This window comes from Falco biarmicus, chromosome 5 (genome assembly GCF_023638135.1).
Source record: "Falco biarmicus isolate bFalBia1 chromosome 5, bFalBia1.pri, whole genome shotgun sequence".
NCBI lineage: Eukaryota > Metazoa > Chordata > Aves > Falconiformes > Falconidae > Falco > Falco biarmicus.
Window position 1 is genome coordinate 17,290,697 of NC_079292.1, and position 24,252 is coordinate 17,314,948.

The following is a 24,252-nucleotide window of genomic DNA, read 5'->3' on the forward strand; positions in this document are numbered from 1 at the left end:
ATTCTTCATGGTTTCTTCAGAATACAAAAAAAAATCTGTAATGTGTGTTCTGACTGGTGAATACTGAGAGAAAGAATATGAGAAATGAAACAGCCATCCTCCCAGTTTCTCTCAATGGGAGATGCTGAGTAGGAGCTCCCAGACTATATACATGGTCACAGCAGCTGACGATCACAGGACGGCAGGACCTATCACTGCTATATTGACAGTCAGGATAGCAGCAGTTACTGCTACCTGGCATGTGTAAACAGGCCCTGTGCTGCTTAAAAATGTTTTATTTTTTTAGTTCTGTATAATTTCCTTTCACTCAACTTCATAATTTTATTTATTTATTTATTTTATTTTAAGTTCCTATTTCTAAAGGAAAAAGTTGTGGTGAATTTTTTTTTAGCCTTTTCCTGTCTGGCAAAGATACCAGATATGAGTATGCAGTAACTAGAAATGGTTCTTCTGGAGCTGTGTCTTAAGGCAAGTCCTGCATTGCTCAAATCTGCTTTAAGGTGTTTTTCTTGCTGGGGAATCAAGTGAGAGAGTTCTCTGGCAAGTTGGTCTGATATCTTCACAAGGAAAGAAATCTCTACTTTTTACCCTGCTGAAATTCTTAATTTCTTATTTTTCCAGCTTCATAGCCTTCCAATTCTCCTCCACAAGAACCACCAGGTTTCTTGTGTGTGCTAGATCTCTCCCAGCATGCTCTGGCCCGTCAGTCCTTCATAATTTCTAGAGGTGGCATTAGTTTCCGAGGTCCTGCTCCCAAGTTTAAGATTCCTTTTATATCCTTAAGACTCAAATGTAGACCTTGAACCCTTGAAATCGTCAGGCAGTTGGACTAGATGATCAGTTTAGGTCCTTTCCAACTGAAATGTTCTATTCTAAGCATATAGTTTATCTCAGTATCTAGATTTTTTGCAGGTGAATAGAAACATTAGTTTCTTCCTGCAACAGGCGCTTAATGTGCCTGAACTTTGGCTTCTGCTCTGTCCTTTAGGGTGTGGTGTTTTCATGCCTATCACAGAGGATTTCACACTGTGCTATAATAATTTATTTTATTGCTTCTGAATCTAAGTCTCTTTAAGCTTGATTTGTATTTGGGGGGGGGGGGGCATTCTTGTGTCTAGTTTTGTTGTTTCTTTTTTTGTTCAAGTGTTATTTTGTGTTTTGGGGTACTCTGGGAAATATACAAAAATAGCTATATCTTGCAGCCTTTTTATCACCCATTTACAGTGTGCCTTAATATCTATTGACCAATGGGCTGTACGTTTGATCAGTAATGTTGCATGAAACAGCTGTTGGTCTTTAGCCTGTTACTATAGTGGCTAACATTTGTGTCTAGAACTGTATTTGTTCTGTGTCTGGTGTTCACAAATGCTGCTGTTGCTAGCTGCTTCTATTGTGGCCCAGGTGATGCCCAGGGATGCTTTTTAAGAATTTCCTTCTTTATAGTTGACCTGATAACCAAGGACTATCAGCGGCCTTCTTGTTCGTTAGGATCCAAGGTTTTCCTCTGCCCAAGAGGACACTGACATCTAGTGGATGGGTCCCACAGACACAGGTCAAGCAAACTGCTGCTTTAAGGCCATCTTTTTTCTGGACTTTGATCTCAATTTTGCTTTAGTTTAGATCCTGAGGGTTGTTTGGAAGAAGGGGAGGGGAGGGGGGAAGCCTAGAGAAAAAACCCCAAACCCTAGCCAGTTTTGTGTAACTTCTGGGATTTAAGGTGTAAGGCTTGTGCAGTCAAACATTTTTTTTTGGTGGTGGTGGGGTTGGTTTTTTGTTGGTTGGTTGTTTTTTTTTCTGCTCAGTCAAGTTGCCTGTGTGTGAGCCTCAGGTGTTTGTAATAAAATGATTCAAGATATTACATTCCCCTGTTGTCTTCCCAGCCTGTGAAGAAAAGTTGTCTGCATAGCACAGCAAGAAAAGACAAATGTTCTAGTTTCTTACCCAGGACAGACAGTGCCCCCAAATACCTTCAGTTCTGGGCCTATCTTCTCAGTGAAAATTGAAGCCTTATAACATGTGGTAGTGTAGCTTTGCAGCTTGTCTCAGGAATCTGTTACTTTAACTGGGAACTGTTACTTTAACTTTAGCAGGAAAAGTTTTAATAAAAACACAGTTTTTCCAGGAATGTTTCCAAGCAGAGAGCAGTGCTTAAGTACTGAAACTTTCTGAAAATGTTCATCGAAACGTTAATATCACTTTAAAAATAAAAATAGACATTTTGGTTGAAATAGTAAAATCCAAATTTCTTTATCAAAGAAACACTGCATAAAGCTTGACAGTTTAACTATTAAACATCAAATCTTCTATCAGAGACAGTCAATGTGAACTGAGTAATTGATTGTGTCTGTGAGCAGTTAACACCATTGCTGCAGATTATTGTTTGATCTGTGAGGGTTTAAGCCATTCTGCACTGGTGTTTGTTAAACAATGAGGCCCTGATGTTGGATTTGTTGACTGTCTAGTAACTTTCTAAATGAGATGAAAACAAGAGACAGTTTCAAGGCACTTAAATTATGACTTAAAATCAAAAGAAGCCTTTCAGGCCCCATTTAATGGTGGGAAAAGTCAGAGAAAGTGTAGACTGACAGTGCTTAGAATCAGTGTGTTAGACTTAAATGTTTGGTAATGAAAGGCCTTTAAAAAGGAAAATCTTGCTTCCTTGTCTGGAGAAGACATTGAATTTTTTACTGAAAGATGCAGAGATTATTCTACTGTTTGCAAGCATTCTTTGGTGATGGTGAAAGTTTCTCAAGTAAAAACAGACTATCACAAGCAAAAACAGTAACAGAAAAATGAATGCATGTGTTATAAGAAATACCAGAAAATAAAATATAAAGGCTAACACATTTTCTATGCTAAAGGGCACTTAAGCAACGCAAGCAATGGATAAAATAGAATACAAATGTTTCTGTCCTAAGGGGAGAATTTTAGTAATCTCACGTTGAATTAGTTTTATTAATATTAGACCATGAAGAAAAAATAAGAACATACAGTCCATCAAAAAAGAAAAATCACAGCCTCAACTGACTTGTTATTTTAATTAAGAAAGAAGAAAAATAACTATCTCCTGTTGACTGTTAAGAATTTATATTGGCTCCTCTCTAGAAATTTCCCAGTATCCTGGGCTTACTGCTAAATACAGCTTCTTTATCAGTAAATACGCTGTGTCTGTATTTCCTTGGTGACTATTGTAAATGCTTATGAGATGCCACTTAGTTAATTTGTGACAATATACATGTGAATTTCCTTCGTTGTCAGCTTCTAGTATACAACTGTATTTGGCATTTTTTGTTCAGTCTTATTTCTTTTACCCTGAAAGTCTGTCTGCTTGGTTTGTTACAGTCTCATCTTCCCCTCTTTTGATTGTTTTCTGGCTTTGTCATCAAATGTCAGTGTGCTCAGCTTTTCATAAGAAGTCACGAAGGAAAATGCCTAATTAGCTTGGGAGGTTTTTTGAGAAACTCCACTCGTGAAATCTCTCCAGTCATCTGACTCTCCCCCCCCCCCCCCCCCCCCCAATATTTTTTCCTTGTAAAAACAGACTAAAGAAACTTTTGTCTTGCCTGAATTTATGTAAAAATTCACATACTCTTCTTGCGAATTGGCATTATATCAAATACTTATTTGAAGCTCCGATTAGAAGAGCTTCCTTTCCCAAGAAAGGAAGTGGAGTCTTATTACTTTGTCACTTATGCCACATAGATGAGAATTACAGATAACAACTTTGAGGTATTCCTGTGCGTTTCTGAAATATCTGGAAGTAAATCTATTATCTGGAAGTAAATCTGTTATCCAGAACCCTGGGACGTTGAATAAAGTTGTTTATATTTCAGATAGAAAAAACTTAATGAGGGTTTGCTATTGTTTACCAAACAAACTATAGACTTCTGCATTCTGGATCATAAATATTCACATCTTTAAAGTGATGACAGTTGAGGGTTATTTTAAATTTTCCATCAGCTTGATTGGCAAGGCACTCACCTGAACCAGATTCATTTTACCAGTTGACTTTAGTACTTTTTTATTTGTTGAAATTTGTTACTGTAGAAGGACTTGCAAATTACATTTCTAACAAACATAGGCTGCAGGGTACAAACATCAATGACAGGCTACTTTAGAAATCTTTTATGTGATTGAGTGTATACTTCATATGAGGTAAGCATTTTCCTGCTCTTCAAAATAGAAGAATTTCAGAAGTAATTACATTATAAATGTAATAAAGACATCCTAGAATCTGTTTAGAAATGAATTTAAGGTTTTACTTCCAGATTTGGTTTATGAAGTGCAATAAAATGTAAAATGTATATAAAGGCTTTATTTTAGAAGTATCAAAGATTTAGGTTCTCAACAGTAGTTTTTAAAGAGGACCCAGACAATGTGTTTGTATGGACCCTTTAGTTTGCAAGCTTTTATGAGTCTTCAGGACAAAAAATTTCCTCTGAAATGTTCATGATTTAAAAAGGTTAAACTTCAAACAACTTGATTAAAAGAGTATCTTATTTTTAAATTATTTTTTTTTTAGTAGCTTCACTGTGATATTCTTGTTTGGGTATTCTAATGAAATGATATAGGGCTGCAGAAGAAGCAACTATTTCTTTTGCTGGTCACTTGGATTTGCATGGCCTGAGAATACTTGTGAGTAAGGTTACTTTGGAACTTTGTGTTAATGGTATGTCAGACAATGTATTGGAAATAGTTATGTTTGAGGAAAAATCACAGCCTTTTCTTTATTTCTTTTAAGTGGCTTGTTGAATAAAATATGAGGAAAGTAAGAAACATTTTCGGTATGTTAGTACTATAAGGTCATAGAAAATGCATATATGCCTATGTTAGTTTTGTAGAAGAGAATTGCATGTGATATACATGTGTGGAGGAGGTTTAAAGACTTTTTTTAAATTCAGCAGAAACAAACTGAATGGCAGAGTTTTTGTTTTCAGGCATTTAGCAGTGTTACTTTCAACTTTTGAATATTTAGCCATTAAAACAAAAACTTCCAAGAGAAAGAAATAATCTAAAATCATGCTTGTTGAGTAACTGATTATTTAGGTCTGTTATTTCTGTACTAGACATTGCTGCTTTGGTCTTGTTTGAGTCATCGTTTTATAGCTCTTTCTGCTGGAATTAGGAGAATTTTGTTGGCCATTGCATCCCCTATTTTATCCCTTTTTGAAACCAGAATTGGCATGATCTGGTTGGAAGGTGTGTGCTTTTGAACTGCTGGGGACATACTTGATAGGCAAAAATTGAGAGATACTACAAATATAAACAATTAAAACACAAAATTCTTTTGCCTATCCATAAACGTTGTGCTGGTTATTAGCTAGGGTTATTACAGTTGAAATCTTAGTACAAGTTTGTGTCTTTAAAGAAGCTACTTCTTTCTGGCTCTTAAAATGCTATTGAACTCCATCATAAATGGCCTCTTTATTACTAGCACATTCCTTAGCTTCCAGACACAGCCTCAACGAAAGGGTGAAAATAGTTGTAAGCATGCTTTCTCCAGTTAGTAGAAATTTATTTTCTGTTTGATACCTCCTCTTTCCCTTTACATTGCTTTACATACACCCTGTGTATATGTTACCACATGGAAGTACTGATTCAGTGCTTGTCAAAACTTTTCTTTATTTGTATTTGTGTCTGGTAAGGTTTTACACTTGTGGGTTTTTTGGAGAGGGAATAGTTGTTGAAACCTTGTGAATGTTCTACGTGCCTGTTACAAACACATGTAACTATTAGCAGTACCTACCCTAATCTTGCCTGCTGAATAATTCTGGGAGTTCTAAGCTACTGCAAGTCTGCAGGTCTCTACAGATACTGGATTTCTATCCAAGGTTCAAGCCTGCATTGGGGGGGGTGGGGGGTGGGGAAGCAAGACTTCTGGGGAAAGGTAAAACTGGTGTATTTTTATTGGAATTACCTGCATGTCCAACATCAGCATATTTAACACTGAACTCATGGCATCACATAGCAATTCAACTGTATGCTACAGGTTGTCACATAACTGAAAGGAGAAGCACCTTTGAGTTCTAGAGATGTTTCAGTAGGGTAATTTGGACTCAAACCCAGATCTCAGTTGCAATGTTTCTTGACTGTACAAACAGCTATGCTTTTTACCTAGAGCATTTGTTAGGCTCCAGAGTTTCAGCTTGAAGTCATTCTTGGTGACAGTCTTACAGGGCAGGATGGCAGTTTCAGACAAATTGGCAAGACATAGTTGTTAAAAAGCCCTAATGCCTTTTTGGGAGGTAGAACATAATCTCTATAGCAGAAGGTTTTTTGGGGGGTTGCAGGTTTATTAAAAGGCTTTAAGAGTATTCTCCTGTGCCTTTATTTATAGCAGCTTTGTTAATGGGAGCCATCAGGTAGGAAATTCTAGTTTACTTCTGTTGGAGTGAAAGCTCAGTGTTTCCTGCATCAGTTGTGGTGTTTTTTTTTTTTTTACTTGGTGTGAATTGGGCCACAAACAAGCACTGACCTCAAGGAAATGTGTTCCAAGGCGTGGGAAAAGAGGAAGAGTTCTGCAACTTATGAAGGAAGAGGGAGAAGAACTTTGGTTGGTTGTTTTGATTGTTTTTGTTTTTTCTTTAGTGCTGAGCAGAAACAAAAACAAAATATAGTCTCCATGGAACTTTATGCTTTATTCCACATACTATGAAGTCACAAGCAAGTAAAGACTGTGGGGAGAAGAAAGTTTTGATGGTAATACATTATGAAATTTCTCTGCAAGAATTTATGTGGTTAAATTAAATGTTCTTCAAAGACAGAGGCTTAGCTGATACCTATTTAGATATTTATGTTGCTTGCTCGTATGAATTGTACCTAGTCTGTATTGGCTATACAGGTCTTCCTTTGAATGCTTGTCACAGGGTGCTTTTGACTGTTTAAGGATGTTGTGTCTCTTAAAGCATGAGCACTGAAACCGAAGAGAGAGTCATGTCCAACAGTGACTGGCCCAGCCAGTCTTGTGTGGCCCTGAAAAAAAGCGTAGCTTATGTTCTTTTTAACTGCCAGATTGAGCTGGAATAAAACCTCTTGCCTTTGGGTTGTTCTTTGTGGAAAAAGTCTCAACTTGCCTTTAAATAATCTTTGTGCTTCCATGGGCTTGTCCCGGTGATGCTGATACTCTGGTATCTGTTCTTACTATGTCATAGCTGTTGGATGTTACCTTCACTTAGAAACTTACATCTGATCTGAGGGAGGTAGGACAGGTATCTGCTTTCATCTCTATTTCAAGTGAAGGGCACACTCTGTAGAAGTCTTCACTCAATTCAGATGTTACACTGATGCTGTCAGCATTGCATCCAGGATGTCAAAATTTGTTTGCCTTCAGAACTAGTCTGTCTAGATAGTGGACTGTAGTATGGTCACGTCTCCTGGATGACCCAAAGGGTGGCTCTTGAGAGAAAGTTTACCTGGACCTGTAACCAGTTTTTCATTTTAAAACATGCAAACAAAACCCACTTCTAGCCTCAGAGTGGAAAGTTCATCGCACCTGTCTCATACTTGCTCTGAGACTTGCTCCTGGCAAGGCTTTCCAGCAGAGCTCTGCTGGTGTTGCAGGTTTGCTTGTGCTTGCTTTTGCAGACCAAGTTGAGAGAAGAGGTGGCCACTTAAACTGTTCTCTGCATCTTTGTGTTTAAGGCTAAATCTCTGCTTAAAATCAGTGATTCCGCTTCTGGTTATGGCCTTACTGAGCAGCTACAATCACTGGGACCATAACAAGACTGGGCAGTCTTCCTCTTTATTTTGGATGCCTTATAGCAAGATGCTCTGGATTCAAGGTGTTTGTGCACACTCCCAACTGACCTGTTACTGTGTTGTTGCGGAATTCCCCCAGAGATTCCGAAGGCTTTCATGGTCTAGGGTGAGATAAGCAGTTTTGTTTTGCTTATACTGTAAAAGCCTGCATTGATTACATGTATAGATGACATCTCGGAGAACAGCTACAATACGTAACCTTTCCTATTGTCCCCTATGTGTGCCTAACCCTACTCTGTAGGAAGCTGCTGAAGGTAGAAGGGTTATACGTCTTTGTACCTTTGTTATGTGATAGTACAGTAGTTTCCTGCTACAAAGGAAATACACATGTAATGAAAACTGGATTGAGTTTGACAGTCATTTTTGCAAGTCATTAATAGCCATCATATGATAAACCCTGAAGTTTCTAACTGACCTGAATGCAGATTCAACCTAAATGAGGCATAAATATGCATCCATCAGTTTCTTGAACAAATCAGCAAAGCTGGTGAAATGCTGGCGATAAACTGTATTAGTAGTTCTTGTACAATCTTATCTACAGTGTTGTGACAAAAAGGTCTGGAGGTGGGGAAAGATGTATTTTGCTTCCTTATTTCAAGATATTTTGTATTCAGTAGATTGGCACGCATTGCTATTCTGCAAGTTCTAAAAGCTTAAAAATTTTTAGGTGTCAGTAATTCCCTTCACACGTAAGAACAATCATCATTCATTTGCCCTAAAATGAATGATGTTAGTTGTCTTGAAAAATTGCAGAAAATTGTATGAGCTCAAGCCTTTAGTTACCATCTTGACTTGAAAGTTCAACTACTTGTGAAAAATGAATCGGTGAGGTGACTGGCATAGAAGACTTAAATATGAAGATGGCCTATTTTATATGCTACTGTTAACAGACTTGCTGCATTTAGTAGCTGTTTTCTTAAGAAACAAGCTGCTGGATTTCTTGCAGAGATGTTGATTGATTCCATTAAAAAGTTTCATCAACTGGAGTGTTGTAAAACCATTCTCTTAAACTATTTGCCATAGCTTTTTTTAGGAGCATCTTCCCTTTTACTCGCATAGCAAGGTAAGATGAGTAAGAGCTGTATATGTTCAAGGAAAGACTTAAAGGGAAAATCAAGATTCAATGCAGTTTTTTAATGTACTTGTGCCGTCAGCATACACAAATCCACCAAAATCTAGGACTGAAGGAATAAGAGGAGAACAGTGAATCTGGTAACTTGGAAATTGTGCTTTTAAGCAGGTTCCCTGGTTATGAGTTTCCTTGTTTGTTTCTTTAAGTACTTTGCTTCCTTATGCTGTTTGTGTTTGTTGTTGGGTTTGAAGATCATCTTGTTGCAAAAATTCTGAGGCTTATTTCTGTTTTGAATTATCAAGAACTGTTACAGAATTGCTTTAACACTGTTAAGAAGCCTGTTATTTTATATTATTTATATTTATATCATGTCATTCTATTTATATATAATTTATATAATATATATAATTTATGCAATATAAAAATATTATATTTATATTATGTTATTAAAAGCATACATTACTATACATAAGTAGTGTATGCTAATTTTAAATGCCTCCTCTGGTTTTGCATCAAGACATGCTTCCCAGCCTTCAGCCCAAAGCAGTCTTCTAATCGCACGATTTCAGATAATAGAAACTTTTGTGTTCTTCACTCACAACCTATAATGATCACTGCTGTCTTGTCCTGCATGTTTTCATTTGATGCAATGCTTTCATAGTGGTCTCTGCAATAAATTGACTGTGCTAAGGAAACAGTATGGTTCAGAAACAGAAAATTGTAATCACAGTTCTTGCATGTGTTATGAATATGCTGCAGTGTTTTCTTAAAGTATCTTAGAATGTACATTAGTAACTTATTAACTAAAGCCTGCTTATGCTTTAGTAATTTCTATGTTTTGCTTTGTCTACTCATTTAATTATTCCTCGATAGACCACATACTTTAGTTGTCTTCTTGTAAAGCTAGCCCGTTACTAGCAGTAGCTATGTTGCTTAACTATTATGCTGAACATAAATTAACTGCAGCTGTAATTGATAGTACTGCTGCTGGGTTTAGCATGCAGGTAGCATAAAAATAGTTTCAGAAATGAGGGAGAGAGAAGACTTGAAGCAATCAGCCTACATTTTGATAGTATGCCTGTGTAAAGTTATTTTTAGGTAGCAATGTGGGAGACATGCCTGGTTCAAACATCTTTGGGAAAAATACAGGTTTGGAAAGATGGAAAATACTGGTCTTACTCTGGCAGCACTTAATTCTTGAGAATATGCTGGGTTTTGTTTTTTTTTTAACTTGTTCCCAGTTTTAATGTGATGCCAAAGAAAGAAGAATGTACTCCTTAACTGGCTCCTTTCAGTACTGTCATTTGGCCTTCTCTGCATGAGGGTGTACCGGCATTGTCTTCATTGATGGATGCTTCCTTATTGAATATAAATATCCAATTAATAAAATAACATGAATTCCCTTCTTCCCTGGGAAAATACCAAACAGATTTAAGATCTTATAGAGTACACTATACCACCTAATACTGAAATGATGCTTTTCTCAGTTCCCTGGGTAATGTTGGAGGGATTTTTCTTTTCATGTGGTTCACACAAGCTTCCTTGAATGCAGTGGGGTTTTTCTTTTAGACCTGTCATTCTCCTGCTATGAAACATGGAAGACAGAGCTCCCAAGGGACTGGAGTTTTCAGGCTCATCTGTTAATCATTTCAGCAGCAACTTCCCTTGGAACACCTAGAGCCTGAGAGTTAGTAGGTGTTGCTAAAGAGAATACCAGGGTAGTGAAGACTCCTCCTTTTATTCTGTTCTTTCTATCAATTCAGTTTGCAATCTTCTTTCAGAGAAACAAGTTAAATGCAGACTCTTCCTACACAGCTTTTGTTCTGGTAGAGTGACTAAAGGAAACCCAGCTCACTGTGTTCACTTGGTACTTGCTATTGCAACCTGGAGCTGCGGAGGCACCCCTGACTCAGAATCTTAGTCCATCTTCCAGCTAAGCTTATTGTCTTGGTGTTTCCCAGAGCCCTCACTGATAAGAAAGTGTTATAGGGAAATTCCAGTTGGATTTGCAAGGACTTAAGCTATAATACTTCTGGATTCAAAGCAGTTTTAGAAAGTCAGAGTGCCATTTGTACAGTGATATAGCTGAGTCTGCACTTGAGCTGTCTTTTGACGAAGGCATCTCTGGCATCTCAGTGTTCATAGTATTGGTACAGAATCTGAAACCTGTGTAATCTGACCATAGATAGCCAGAAGATAGTTATTTTGACATCTTTGTGGTAGTTTGCTCCTTACAGATAGATTTTTCTCACTGTATAAAAGTACTGGAAAATTTATTCTGCTCTAGTAATGCTTATCTAAATGTTTGGGACGAGAGCACAGCTGAATATAATTCATGCATTTTTCTTCCCCTGCTGCTAGTGAGAAGAATGCAGTGTCAAGCTTATGATAGAAATAGCTGTCTTATTTCATTAAATAAGTGCGTTAATACAACGCTTTTAAAGTGTTTCCTAGTATCTTTTATGTTTTTTTTTAAAGGTAATTTTTATGGAAGCTTTTCTTTTCTCTGAGTATTTCTTAATGCACTTTAACAAATTTTGCAAAACAAAATATGTTCTTGTGTGATTGGTGTTATCTCCATAGCTGGCCATGTAGAGTTTCCTAAGCCTGGTGCTGTTGCCTGTTGGCATGTAACAAGTGAAATGTGGAGTATTATAGCAGCTGATGTTTGACACAGATATGTACTGCTCCTCGGGTATCATCAGAAAGGAGATTCAAGCAAGTATCAGTGTTTTACTAACTGATGTTTTGATCATCGGACCTGTCAGCTAAGGCTTAGGAGACCATTCGAGGACTTTAAGTGAAGCCCTGGTGAAATATTTATTGTACTTTCCTTGAAAAGAAGTCCAGAAAGGAGTCACTAGTACTTTCGTATTTTAAATAATGTTCAGGCTTTTAAAGTGGGCTCTTCAAATCTCAATAGCCAGTGTATATATTTTATTTAATCCACAAACAACATTTTGATGGCATTAAGCAATGTGTCTTTCCAGGCTTTCCAAATAGATTGACTGCAAAAGTCAGAGATCTGTGTTTCTTGAACTGATCGGACTAATTTCTCCTCAATATGGTAGGATCCACAAGTTGCATTTCAAAAGTTGGTTTGTCTTTTTGTAAAAACACTGAAGTAGATTTGTAGTACAGGCTGCAAAACCACTGTGGAAGTTGGAAGTATGTTTCTGAAACTCAAATTGTTTCAGAGGCTCATCTCCCCACCATCACATGTAATGTAGTAAGTGTTTGTCACCATTCCGCAAACCACTTTTGCAGTGAATAAGCAAAATTAAGCTCAAACTTTTCTAATGAGAATGGAACTTAAGGCCTTGTGAATGTAGTTCTTGAAGTATAATGAATCATGAATATACACTCACTTTTTGACTATTTTGTTCTTAAAAGAATATATAAAAGAAGCTTTTTGTGATACTAGAATAGCAGTTCCAGTGAATATGCAAGTGTCACGGAAGCATCCACTGTTATCTGCAGAGACACCAGGCTGGATCTCAGATGTCCCTGCTGTTGGTGTCTCAGTATCTTCTGGGAAGTGATTTGGCAGTTTACTGACTTAACCCAAATGAGTGCTGCTTTGTACTGCAGACAGTTGTTTATTATGAATTAGCATGAAACTGGAGTGTGATGGATCTTACTGGCTATTTTGTCATCAGTTTACCATACTCTGAACAAAATTCTTTCTTTTTCTGCCCTGTCATTACCCCCATTCGGCTATTGAGTACATTCTCCTCCTTCTGGTCACTCTAGGCTGTAACCTTGGAAGCACTGAATCTCTTGCATCCTACAGCAGGCTGTGTGTGCACATTGCAGAAGCTTTCTGCAGAAAGTTTCTGTTGCGAGTAGGGCCAAATCTTTTGCTGAGTCTGACACTTTTCCATTCCTGTGGTGGTTTGTTCAAAGCTCAGCTTTTAGAATTCTTTCCTTACTCTTTAGTCAATTCTTTCTCTTCCAAAACATGAAGTAGATCCTGTGCTATGTAGCAGAGAATATGATTTGTGATAGTACTTTTTCTGGTTGCACTCAGGACTGTACGTATCATCTATTATCCATGTCACAGAACAGTTGACAAACGTGCATTAAAAGCGTGGATCCTGAAGTATTTTGGGAACAGGTGTTGTTAAAATCAACCTGTATTTGGCTTCCAATTTTTTGCCTTAGAGCTGGGCTATGCTAATCCTACTTCTCAGTCTGTTTAGCAGATTGTCAGCTCTTTGAGTCATGCTGGGGAGAAGATCATGCTGAATTCCCATAGCATCGCCTTCTAGAAAATGAAAGTTGGTACTAGTCACTCCAGCCTTTTTGGCTTATGATAGGTCCAGTTGTACCTGTGAAAGGTTTTTTGGTTTTGTCTTTTATTCAGCTAGTGTTTTATCATTCAAATGAATTTCTTGCATGCCTTAAAAATGGGCTAAAGCAAAAAGGATCCTCTTACTAGGGTGCGTTGTTGATACCTGACCTTTTTCCTGTATCGCTTCCTCAAGTGTATCCTTTCTAGAGGTCGTTTTTTCTCTGAACTTCTTTCTGTTACTTTTTCTAAGCAGGATCATGGCATTTGTCCCATAAAAATTAGTAAGATGAAAAATAAACCAAACCCAAAACTCACAACCAGGTTGAGATGTAGAACAACATACAACATCATAGTGGCTCTGCTTGGAAAGGATTGTTTTTCTTAACCCCCACCCCCTGCAAACTGGAGGCTTATTGCTCAGTCTTACACATAATATAGCTATATCAGCTAAGAACTGCATTTATTTTTCTATTTCAAGACTCCAGTTGTTGCGTCCGGTCTTTGTCCTGTGTAACATAGCCCTTACCTGTGTCAAAATAAAAAATACTGCCTGTACTATCTGCCATGTGTAGTGGTATTCTTCATGTCTGTACCATGTTACAAACCAGGTTTTTCTGCCTGCTGTGTATACAGATTATGTTGTGAATTTGTTTTTAGTGATGCAAAGATTAGTGTAGTCTGGATGGAAGCTTCCTTTAACTATTTACGTGTCTTTTCAAGGATTGAAGCATCCTATTCTTTACTGTAGCTGTGGTTTCAGATAATGTGTTTAGCACTTTGATCACTGTGTGGTCACAGACTTACTGTCCCACCTCCAAATATTAAGTATTTTTTCTTCATTGACTAACATTTGCAGTTATTTCAAGAGCAAGGTGTTTTAAGAATATGCCCCCCCCATCCCCTTGCCCCCAGTGTGATAGTTCTGTTAATATTTTTAGTGCTCAGTGATTTTAATAAGTTATAAAGAGATCTGAGACAAGGGAAAGAAGTCTGAAAATTGGTACTTGATTTGCCTTTTTTTATTTTACCTTGCCATTGTTTCTGCTCTGTAAGTGGCACTTTTATAGATTATTAGATGCATATTATTCAACTAAATTAACATAAACTTTTATCCTTAGCCACATTTGCATATGAAATTTGCTGTTTTTTCACTATATTCAGATGAATTTTAATAAAGTGTTTTTTCTGTTTGTAACAGAAATGCTAAATCTTTTCGTGTGTTTTTTCTTTTCCTTTTTTTGCTGGAAGAATTATTGGAGGACTGACTTGAGGTGCAAATTCGTTTTTCCTTCTTTTATAAAAAAAATGAACTGTGCAGTGAGTCTCCCAAGTGTTTTAGTAGTTTTAGAAGAATTCGAGAAGAGAACTGGCTTTCCAAGCAGATCATCTTATTTATGATGCCCTTCTGCCTGTGTGTGTTGCATAGTCGGTGATAAACGAGACTTACGTTTTTAACTAGCAACAACCTCCCCCATTATCCCCCTTCTTGAAAAGAAAGCAAGCAATGAACAGTTTGGGTCTTCAGGGATGATAATCAATCATTAAAGATGGAGGGAGGGAAACATGAACAACCTCTATCCTTCTACCTGTGCTGAATACCACTCAGTGGAGATACTAAACTACTTCGGAGCTCCGTTCTCTTTTTCCTCTTGGTCATCTTATATACTACCACCATGTCAGTGTCAACAGAACGGTTGGTTTTGCAACCACCTAGGTTTAGCTGGAAGCCAGAGTTAACTTTCTGATTCCTTCAGGTTCCTTCTTAAATCTCGATGTCTACACAGTGTAAAATAACAAGTACTGCTGGCTCCCCTAGTATTTATTTTTTTTTTTCTCCAAAGAGAATTTGTACTATTTTCTTTCTCCTCAGTGTTAAAGTTGTAAAAGCCTAATGTGGGTGGGATGAAAAAAAACATGTATTGCTCATGCTATTTCCTAGGTTGCTGGAAGGCATGGGCTGGCTTTTATTTTTAGGTGTTTTGACCATTTTAAATTTCTAGGATTTGAAATAGATGGACAGGGGGAAGTGACCTATTGTGAATATGGCAGACCTCCTGTCACTCGTGTTAATTGCAAATACCTTGTACCTGAGAGTCAGGGACCTTCTTTCTCTGGGAGAGCTGGAAACTCAGCAGGATTTGGCTGTTAGGAGTAGATGCCTGTTAAATGAGATTATGCTTTCTGTTCAGTTGTCAGTGTTTAGAAGCCATGTGCTTCAGAGCAAAGTTCAGTTGCTAACAGCTGTTCCTGAGCCAGTCTGCTCTGTGCCCTTCTTCCAGATATTCTGAGCAATAACAGATTTTTCTCTTTGTTACAGGTATCGTTAATGCAGTTACTACTCCCTAGCAGGCAGTGTGTTTCCTAAATAAAATATCTCTGTATTCCAAACTGGTGCTGTAGTGGCTTTTCTAAAGATCCATGTCTCATGATATGTAGGACTGGCATTAATTTGGTTGTAAACAGATGAGGAGCTAAAAATACTGGATAATTAGATTGTTAAACTTCTTCATGGGTATTGTAGAAGGAGGGAAGGGGTGGGGGTGTGGGTGTTGAGTGATCTTATACTTCCTCAATGAAACTAATGCCTTGTGATGTTTGTGTTATCTCGAGACTTGAGAATATAACATTTTTGTTATATTTCAGAGGTTAAGAAGATTGTCAACAAAATACAGAACAGAGAAGATCTACCCAACAGCCACTGGAGAAAAAGAAGAAAATGTTAAGAAGAATAGATATAAGGATATATTGCCATGTAAGTCTGATTTACATGTTAATGGAAGACAAAGGAAAGTGCTTGTTATTCTTAATGTATTTTGAAATTCACTATTTAGTTATTACTGAAAGGTGAAATTAGAGACAATGTGCTGAAAGATTAGTTTTTTTATTTTTAACTCAGAAAGCAAAGTACATGGGAAGTATTTTCAGGAAAGCTATCACTTCAAGGTAAAATGTGTTCTAGGTCCCAAGCTGTTTCAAGGTTACACTTTGATCTTAGCTTGGAATGGTCTAGAACGTGCTTAACAGTATTTTTTTCCTTAGGAGCATGTTATTTGTGGTAGAAAACAAACAATGTCAGCATAAGTGCGAGATGAAATTTTAAGGACCTTTAAGGCACCTGGTTTTGTGGTTGGCAGTAAAACAGATCTTTTTTGCTTGTTTGTATGCTGCAAACGGTGTCAGAGAACTCTCAGTGCTGGATTGTCTTTGGTTTGTATTTTGCTAGAGCACAGATGAAATTCCACTTATGTACAAACACAGAAAACAAGGGTCAGAGCAGAATTTAAATTCTGAAACCACCAATGTGTGGATCTAATAGATCAGTGATCTGTAATGACAAGATTAACTTTTACAAGTTCACTTTGTTTAGCTCATGAGGCTGCGTATTTAGGAATATTCTTCCTGTGCTGCTTGATATCAACAGCCAACAGTGAGATTAAAGGATAGTCTTCTGGCAAATGCCACTTTTCATATCCCACAAGGTTTGCAACAGATATATTTTACTCTGCTTAGCTTTCCCAGAAGTGCTAGGAGGTTTATAACCAATTTGAAGTTGAAAATTGTTTAGGCATCATTAACTTTCATTTTCAAAATATGTTCTAGCAGTAAATTCCAGTGAATTATCCTGTGTTTCAGATTGTTGTATACCTGTGTGGTGTTTTTTTCTAGTGCTGTTTATTTTTACTGTTTATTAGTGCTTGGAGCAACACTTCTAGCAGTAACCTTTGCCCTAAAGCCACAGACCCTAGATTCTTTAACAAGCTGGGCGTAGTGCTTGCTGCTGCACTGAGAAGGAAAGGCATGTGCTCATATTTTGCTGGAGGATATATGTGTAACATACATCACATGTTGAAGAGTAGTAATGGTACTTAACTGCAGCAAAATAGTTAAATATCATTGGGGGTTTTGTGTGTGGTTGGTGGGGGGGTTTTGTTGGTTTTGTTTGTTTTTAGTTGAGAGGAAACATGTTTAATGGATGGAGTAAAAACACATGGGGAAGTTGTTATTGTCTTCGTAATAATAATAGTTGTTATATTTGTTCTTTACTGCCGGCATTTTGGTAGATAATCAACAATGTAGTAAAATCTTGGTAGCACCTAGGCTCAATCTATGAGACACTTAGTAGCTACCACAATAATGAATGGCTGCAACTATCATGCTAGATATGCTTTTCTTTCATCTACATAAAAATAAAAACTGAGTCATTAAAATGTGAAAGCATACACAGATCACAGTGGGGAAAATCAGCGAACCTCAAAGCTGGCATTTGGGAAAACTGAAAGTATATTTCCAGTTGAAGTGAAAACATCTTCAAACATCCGAAGGTTGCAGCAATAAAGTGATGGGAGACCAGCTTGACAGAAATGACAGCCAGGAGATGTTTTGGAGGAAGAACGGGGGTGATACTTTGCCTGTCTTTCATAAATCCAGAAAAGAGCTTACAATGTAACTTAATCAGAGATTAGTGGTGTATTTATCAGAAATTTTTACTGCTACCAGAGAGATCAGTACCTCAATACTGGCTTCAGAATAGAAGATGTGTGCATGTTCACGTTACGGTTTACTAAGCCATCCTAAATGCTAATTAAATGAAATTCAGTGTTCACCGGTTACCGGAAGACACCAATTGGTAATTGTGAACTGAGGCTTTAAGCTATATATAAATATCCAAGCGCTTTATCTTCTGAAGCTGGAATCTGCAATGGTATTTTTCTTTGAAAACTCTGTTCCACGCCTAAAACTCTGCAAGAGCTGAGCTGTGGCAGATAAGAGGCAGGATGGAAATGTTGACATTTGGAAACTGCACTAGAATTTTGCATCTACTGTTCTGGGAAGATAGGAGCCCTCATTAGCCTACCACTTTAATTAGTCTGTTCCACCATTTAAAAGTATTTTTTAGTATTAAGTCTGTACTAATATCGCCTGCTTATAAAGTGTTCTCTCACATTATCTGTATGAGTTAATACAGCGTTATATGTTCTAAGGATTTCTCTAGGCCGTTATGTGAGAGTGCATTGTCTTTAGGTCTGTGATCCAGTTGTCTTGTAACCTACACTTGTGCTACTTTAGGAAGCATTACATGGTAACAAAAACATTTTTTACTTGTTATCAGGACTCTGGCAGAAACTTGCTTCCAAGATGGTGAAATTATTTTGGAAGCTTTTTGGAAGAGCTTTCTGTATAGAAGCAGTTCTTAGCATGTACTACTTGTGGGAATGTTTCCCTGTTTTATTACCAACGATGATTTGAAAAAAAACCCAAACACAACAACCATATTTCCTACTTTTAAATAGACCTGTTATTTATGGGTTTTCTTGATTTTAGCTGTAATAAAAGTTTTAGCAGCTGTTCAGTGGTTGAGGAATTGACCCTGAGAGTAGAAGGTAACAAATTGCTTGAGCAGATGCTGTTTCTGCAGATACTTCTGTTTCCCAGTTCAAAGATAATTATTTTTGATCTGGGTCTCTAACTAAAACAGCCTCTGTTGTAGAGACAGTCTGAATGATTTTTATGTGATAGATAGGAAGTGTTGGTATCAACAAGAGGTGGAAGGACTGACAGACCTGCCAGCTACCTACCCTCTTTCTTAGTGAGAATCATCAAGTTGTTTCTGTATTAAAGATACACTTCATTTTTTTCAATGTCCAAAAGAATTCCAAGATGTTTAGTTTATTCCGTCAACAAGTAATAAAGGCTATTTTTAAGTCTGCTGAGGATTTTTGTCTAAAAAGATCTGCTGCTTTTTATAAAGCTTTCACTGAGACAGTCAGTAATGCTTGAGGCAGAAACTTGAAATGTAAAAACCCCCTAAATAAAGGAATCTGCTGCTTCTAGTTTAAAAGTACCTAGCCCAGTGTTTGGGGGATAGAAGTCAGTCTATACCTGAGCAATAAACTCCAGTGCACATTTCATGGTGTAATAGTTGATGAAGTCCTCCTTGGCAGAGACTTTTAAGACCTGCCAGCTGCTTTAACTATGCACTAGTATTTATTCTTTATGCTTTCTATAAATGTGCCTTTAATTCTGACCATCATGATTTATGTTAATATTGTGCAACTAAAAATTTGATGACTTCTGATCAATTGAATTTTGACTCTTTGTAATTAATCACTCTTGGAATTTGAGTAACTGGTACTTTGTAAACTTGAGCATCAGAGGCATGTAGCAGCAGGAGCTATTCTGCTTATACCTACCTGAGTTGGTTTACTCGTAAATTAAATTGACTAGCTTGTGTGACTTATCTTTGGGGAACGTTCTTTAATGTTTAATTTCTTCTATGCATACAATATGTGTTATATATTATATTTACTGTTACAGATTGGTTTACATGTGTTGTAATTCTTTTTTTAAAAAAAATAATTATTCTTACAGTTGATCATAGCCGGGTTAAACTGACCTTAAAAACTCCCCCCCAAGATTCAGACTACATCAATGCAAACTTTATTAAGGTATGGATTACTGTCTTAACAGTTCTTAGATTATTTTTAAGGTTTTATTTTGTATCAGTGCAGTTTTAATATAGCGTAAGATAAAAGAGAATTTAAAGCTGTGAGGGAAGATTTTTATTATGATCAGTAAATTTGCAAACGTGATGCCATTTATAGAGTAAATATTACAACTTTAAAAATTGCTTTAAGTGTCAGTATCATATAAAATACTTCATTTTAAAGTACCAGGCTGTCATGGTATGAGTGGTTTAGGTCAGGTTGCTTAAAGAATCTCCACTGAAGGGCTTGAGGGAAATGGATTTTATGTGAATTTGTGGAAATGTGACTGCACAAGATTTGACGACACAATTCACTCTACTATTTATTACATGGAGCAAATGCACAGAGGTAAATCAAACAGAAATAAAGTCAGAATAGAATTGGAAATAGGTTATAGAGATCAAAGCCGTAAGAGGGTAAAGGAGATCTTCCCACTGAGTCATGAGGTTCAAAGTAGACCCCCTTGCTTTCTCATTTTATGACACAGACAAGCAAATTGGAACTTTATGCCATAGGAGAATTCAGATACCGATTATTTTAACAGTTGGTAGTGTTAAAAATACCGTATTTTGAGAGGCTGTTTTTAGGGATAATAAATGAGGCCTTTGACACAAATTGTCTATGTTAATATGCACTTCTTGCTGTTCATGGCAGAAGTGTGGCAATGGAATTATATTCAACATTCTTAAAGAGAAACCACAATTTGGCTAAAAGCCTGTTACACTTTTGTTTCAAAGTGTGAATATCTTTGGCTTTCCTTGTAGCCTTATTCTGGTGCTGTTTCTGCACAGTAATGTTTATTCAGAAACAGGTGTTCTTATAAACCTTATTCTCAAATGTTTAGCTTGAAAAGCTGAATGTAAATGTCTTCCAGCTTTATATAAAATAAATTTTAAAACTTGTTTTACTTGAAATGTGATATTACTGGAAGAAGGGAACTTAAATTTGTTGAAGGGGATGCTTTTTAGCAGAAAGATTTTGAAATTTTTGTTGTTAAATGTTTGAGTAACAAAATGTGGACTTAAAGGGCATCTTCAGAATCTGAACATGCAGAAATTTAATGTTTTCTGTTACAGTCTCTGGCAGCACAGTAGCTGTTGTAATCTTGGGCCCCCTTGAAATCACCAGCAAAATTCTCGCTAATGTCAATGGCACTAATTTCATATTCACTCTTACTCTTACTGTTGAATCAAAAATAATTCTAATTTTGCATGATTATAACCTAAAGCCTTTCTTATTTGGTGCAGATAAGTTTTCTTTATAAACATTAATGGTTCCTTTGTGCAATCCTAGGGAGTACATGGGCCAAAAGCATATGTTGCTACGCAGGGACCATTAGCAAATACAGTAATAGACTTCTGGAGGATGATATGGGAATACAATGTTGCTGTAAGTACCTACTTAAAAACCAGAATTCGGTATTGCCCTATTTCATGGCACAATGATTGTACCATTACCGAAATTGTTGACAGTGATTTAGTCCATTGACTTCTCAAATCTTGACTCTGACTTAATGTGGACTAACAAAATGAGATACAGAAGCAGCATGTGGAAAAAAAAAAGTGCCTACCTTTCTACTTAAGCTAATTTTGGTTTACTTACTGTTTTATATATTCTACATCTGTTTAAACAGCTATTGTCAGGAGTCAACTTTGAAGTACTGTTAAAATCACATATGTTCAACAAATTATTTCTGAAAATATTTTTTTGCTTTATTAGACACTTAAGTCATGGTTACTTATTGTAACAAATAGCTTACCTGTTGGTGCATTTTTATTGTGCTGTTCATGTTAATGTATCTGAAATAGCTTCCCCCAAGAAGTTTGATTCTTGTTTTTTAGATAAGTTTTTGCACCTTTTTTATGTAGTCTATGTCATTTTAGGTAAATATAGTTATTTCTTCCAGTTAGAAAATGGTTCTATATTTTTGTTATTAAGTTCAGACTCCATAGTCAGGCTGAATAAATAAATAACGTGTTTGTACAGGATTACAGTGAGTTCAAATTAAGTAACCTTGAAACGTTGTATTAGTGTTGTAGATCATTTTGTCCAGGATAAAGCTTGGATACCATTTTAGAATTTAAAGGAGTATGCATCTGCCAGTAAGAAAATAGTATTAACTAGTCTCTTCAGTAGTAACCAATTAAGGAGTAACAGTAGCTGCCCAGGCAGAAACAAGCAGTAAAGCGTTGGTGAAGTTACTCCATCTAAAACTTGCTAATTTCAAGCATTTTTTTTTCTTTTCAGATAATTGTAATGGCCTGTCGAGAATTTGAAATGGGAAGGGTATGTATGCAAAACTGAATGAGCATTGGCTGTGCAGGCAGTATGCCAATGCCTGTGAGGCTTCATGTGCCAAATCCATAACTGTAAAAATAATCTGCAAGGTTGAATGAGAATGGCTATCCTTATATTAGTATGCACAGAAAATAGTGAGTGTGACAGCTTTTCTTTGCTCCATTTATAGTGTTACGTTATTATTTAGATGTCCTCATAGTGGAATAAATATATGTGTCTGTGTGCAGAAGTGTACCAATGGTTTCTTTCTGATCATGTTAGTATGGAAAAAAATCTTGCTCTTTGTGGGATATAGGCCAACTATCAAAACCCAGAGTCCTTCAGAATTTCCTGTTAACTCATACAGGTGCAAAACCAGCCTGTCTTTTAAATATCCACAGTATAGGGGCCAGCCCTGTTTAATGTCTTCATCAATGATCTGGACGAGGGGATGGAGTGCACCCTCGGTCGGTTTGCAGGTGACACCGAGCTGGGGGCAGTGCTGACCTGCGGGAGGGCAGGGGGCTCTGCAGAGGGGGCTGGGCAGGCTGGGCCGATGGGCCGAGGCCACTTGTAGGAGGTTCAACAGGGCTCAGTGCCGGGTCCTGCCCCTGGGTCACACCAGCCCCGCGCAGCGACGGGCTGGGGCAGGGGGCTGGGAACTGCCTGGGGGGAAGGGCCTGGGGGGGCTGGGTGACAGCCCTGGGCAGGAGCCAGCTGTGTGCCCGGGGGGGCAGAAGGCCAGCAGCGTCCTGGCTGGCATCTGAAACAGTGTGGCCAGCAGGGCCAGGGCAGTGACCGTCCCCCCGCACTGGGCACTGGTGAGGCCGCACCTCGAACACGGGGTTCAGCTTTGGGCCCCTCACTTCAGGAGGGACGTTGAGGGGCTGGAGCGTGTCCCGAGAGGGGCAACGCAGCTGGTGAAGGGTCTGGGGCACAAGTCTGGTGAGGAGCAGCTGGGGGACCTGGGGCTGTTCAGCCTGGAGAGGAGGGGGCTCAGGGGGGACCTTACTGCTCTCTGCAGCTCCCTGACAGGAGGCTGTAGGCAGGTGGGGGTCGGTCTCTTCTCCCAGGTAACAAGAGACAGGACAAGAGGAAATGGCCTCAAGTTGCGCCAGAGCAGGTTGAGGTTAGATATTAGGAAAAATTTCTTCCCTGAAAGGGTGGTCAAGCATTGGCACAGGCTGCCCAGGGAGATGGTGGTATCACCATCGCTGGAGGTGTTTAAAAAATGTGTACATGTGGTGCTTAGGGAGATGGTTTAGTTGTGGACTTGGCAGTGCTGGGTGAATGGTTGGACTTGATGATCTTAAGCGCCTTTTCCAACCTAAGTGGTTCTAAGATTCTAAATGTCTCTGCTAAATTCTGACCTGAGGGGGAAAAAAAAAAAAAATGGCCCAGAATTGTGAACTCCAAGCTTTCTCAAAAGCTAAATTAGCTCTCTTTGCCTCCCTCTGTATGATGTGTGCTTGTGCATATGTAGGCAGTCTTATTTTCATACCTATAAGTTCATGTCCTAATTTACAAAGTGTCTTTTGGCTATATTAATTGGTAATCTAGGGGTTTGGCTTTGGTGGATTTATTTTTTTTTTGGTGTCCAAAAGAAAAGACATTTTACTATCTTAAAAGAAGTCCAGCAAGGCACCAGTAGGCAGATGGTAAGGCAAAACACCAAATAAGAGAGAGAATAAGGCATTTGAGGTTATCGTTGTGTCTACTCTGCTTCTGTTAATCATCATTTTTCAGTACTACGCATGAATTAAATTAGTGTTCTTTGCTTTAACAGAAAAAATGTGAACGTTACTGGCCTCTGTATGGAGAAGCAGCTGTAACGTTTGGACCATTTCGTGTTTCTTGTGTAAGTATAAAGCTTTAGAAATTAATTTTGGAGTATTTAATGCTTTTATAACTTAAAATAACTGTTCAACTAATAGTTTGTATTACAAAACAAATGCTTGTTTAATTGTTTGGTACCAAATTTTACACAAAGACTCTCAAAGGAATGTAGTGGAAAACAATGTGTGTGTTTAAGCTGTGTGGTTGTGTTGGTTTTTTTTTTAAATCCTTCATGATTTTGTAATTTTTTTTAAGTAGGAAACTTGTGTGTCTTGGTCTTGTATCTTTTTATGTATCATTTCTTCAGCTTTACATGATGTGATTTTGAATGTACCATACTTAAGAAATCAAATAATATTTGTATGTGTTGTTTCTGTCCATTATGACTTGCGTGTTCCAGATGTGCACGAGTAATGACAGTAACACTGGAACAGGCGATTTTCTTTAAGTTGCATGAAGAAAGAAAATGGAAACTAAACTAAATTTCTTCACTTGTTTCTGTTGGTAACAGATACAGGTTTATTTGAAAA

At 37.6% G+C, this 24,252-nt stretch overlaps 1 protein-coding gene across 2 annotated transcripts in view; it reads left to right on the forward strand.

Moving 5' to 3' along the window:
- The window catches only part of PTPN12 (protein tyrosine phosphatase non-receptor type 12), a 77,598-nt gene that overhangs the window by 17,018 nt on the left and 36,328 nt on the right, over positions 1–24,252 (forward strand). For both annotated transcript variants that reach the window (XM_056340108.1, XM_056340107.1), the window contains exons 2-6: positions 15,768–15,876; positions 19,494–19,570; positions 20,903–20,998; positions 21,857–21,895; positions 23,673–23,744. In XM_056340108.1, the coding sequence (XP_056196083.1) occupies positions 20,975–20,998; positions 21,857–21,895; positions 23,673–23,744 (135 nt within the window). In that variant the 5' untranslated portion in view covers positions 15,768–15,876; positions 19,494–19,570; positions 20,903–20,974. The remainder of the gene's footprint in view (positions 1–15,767; positions 15,877–19,493; positions 19,571–20,902; positions 20,999–21,856; positions 21,896–23,672; positions 23,745–24,252) is intronic.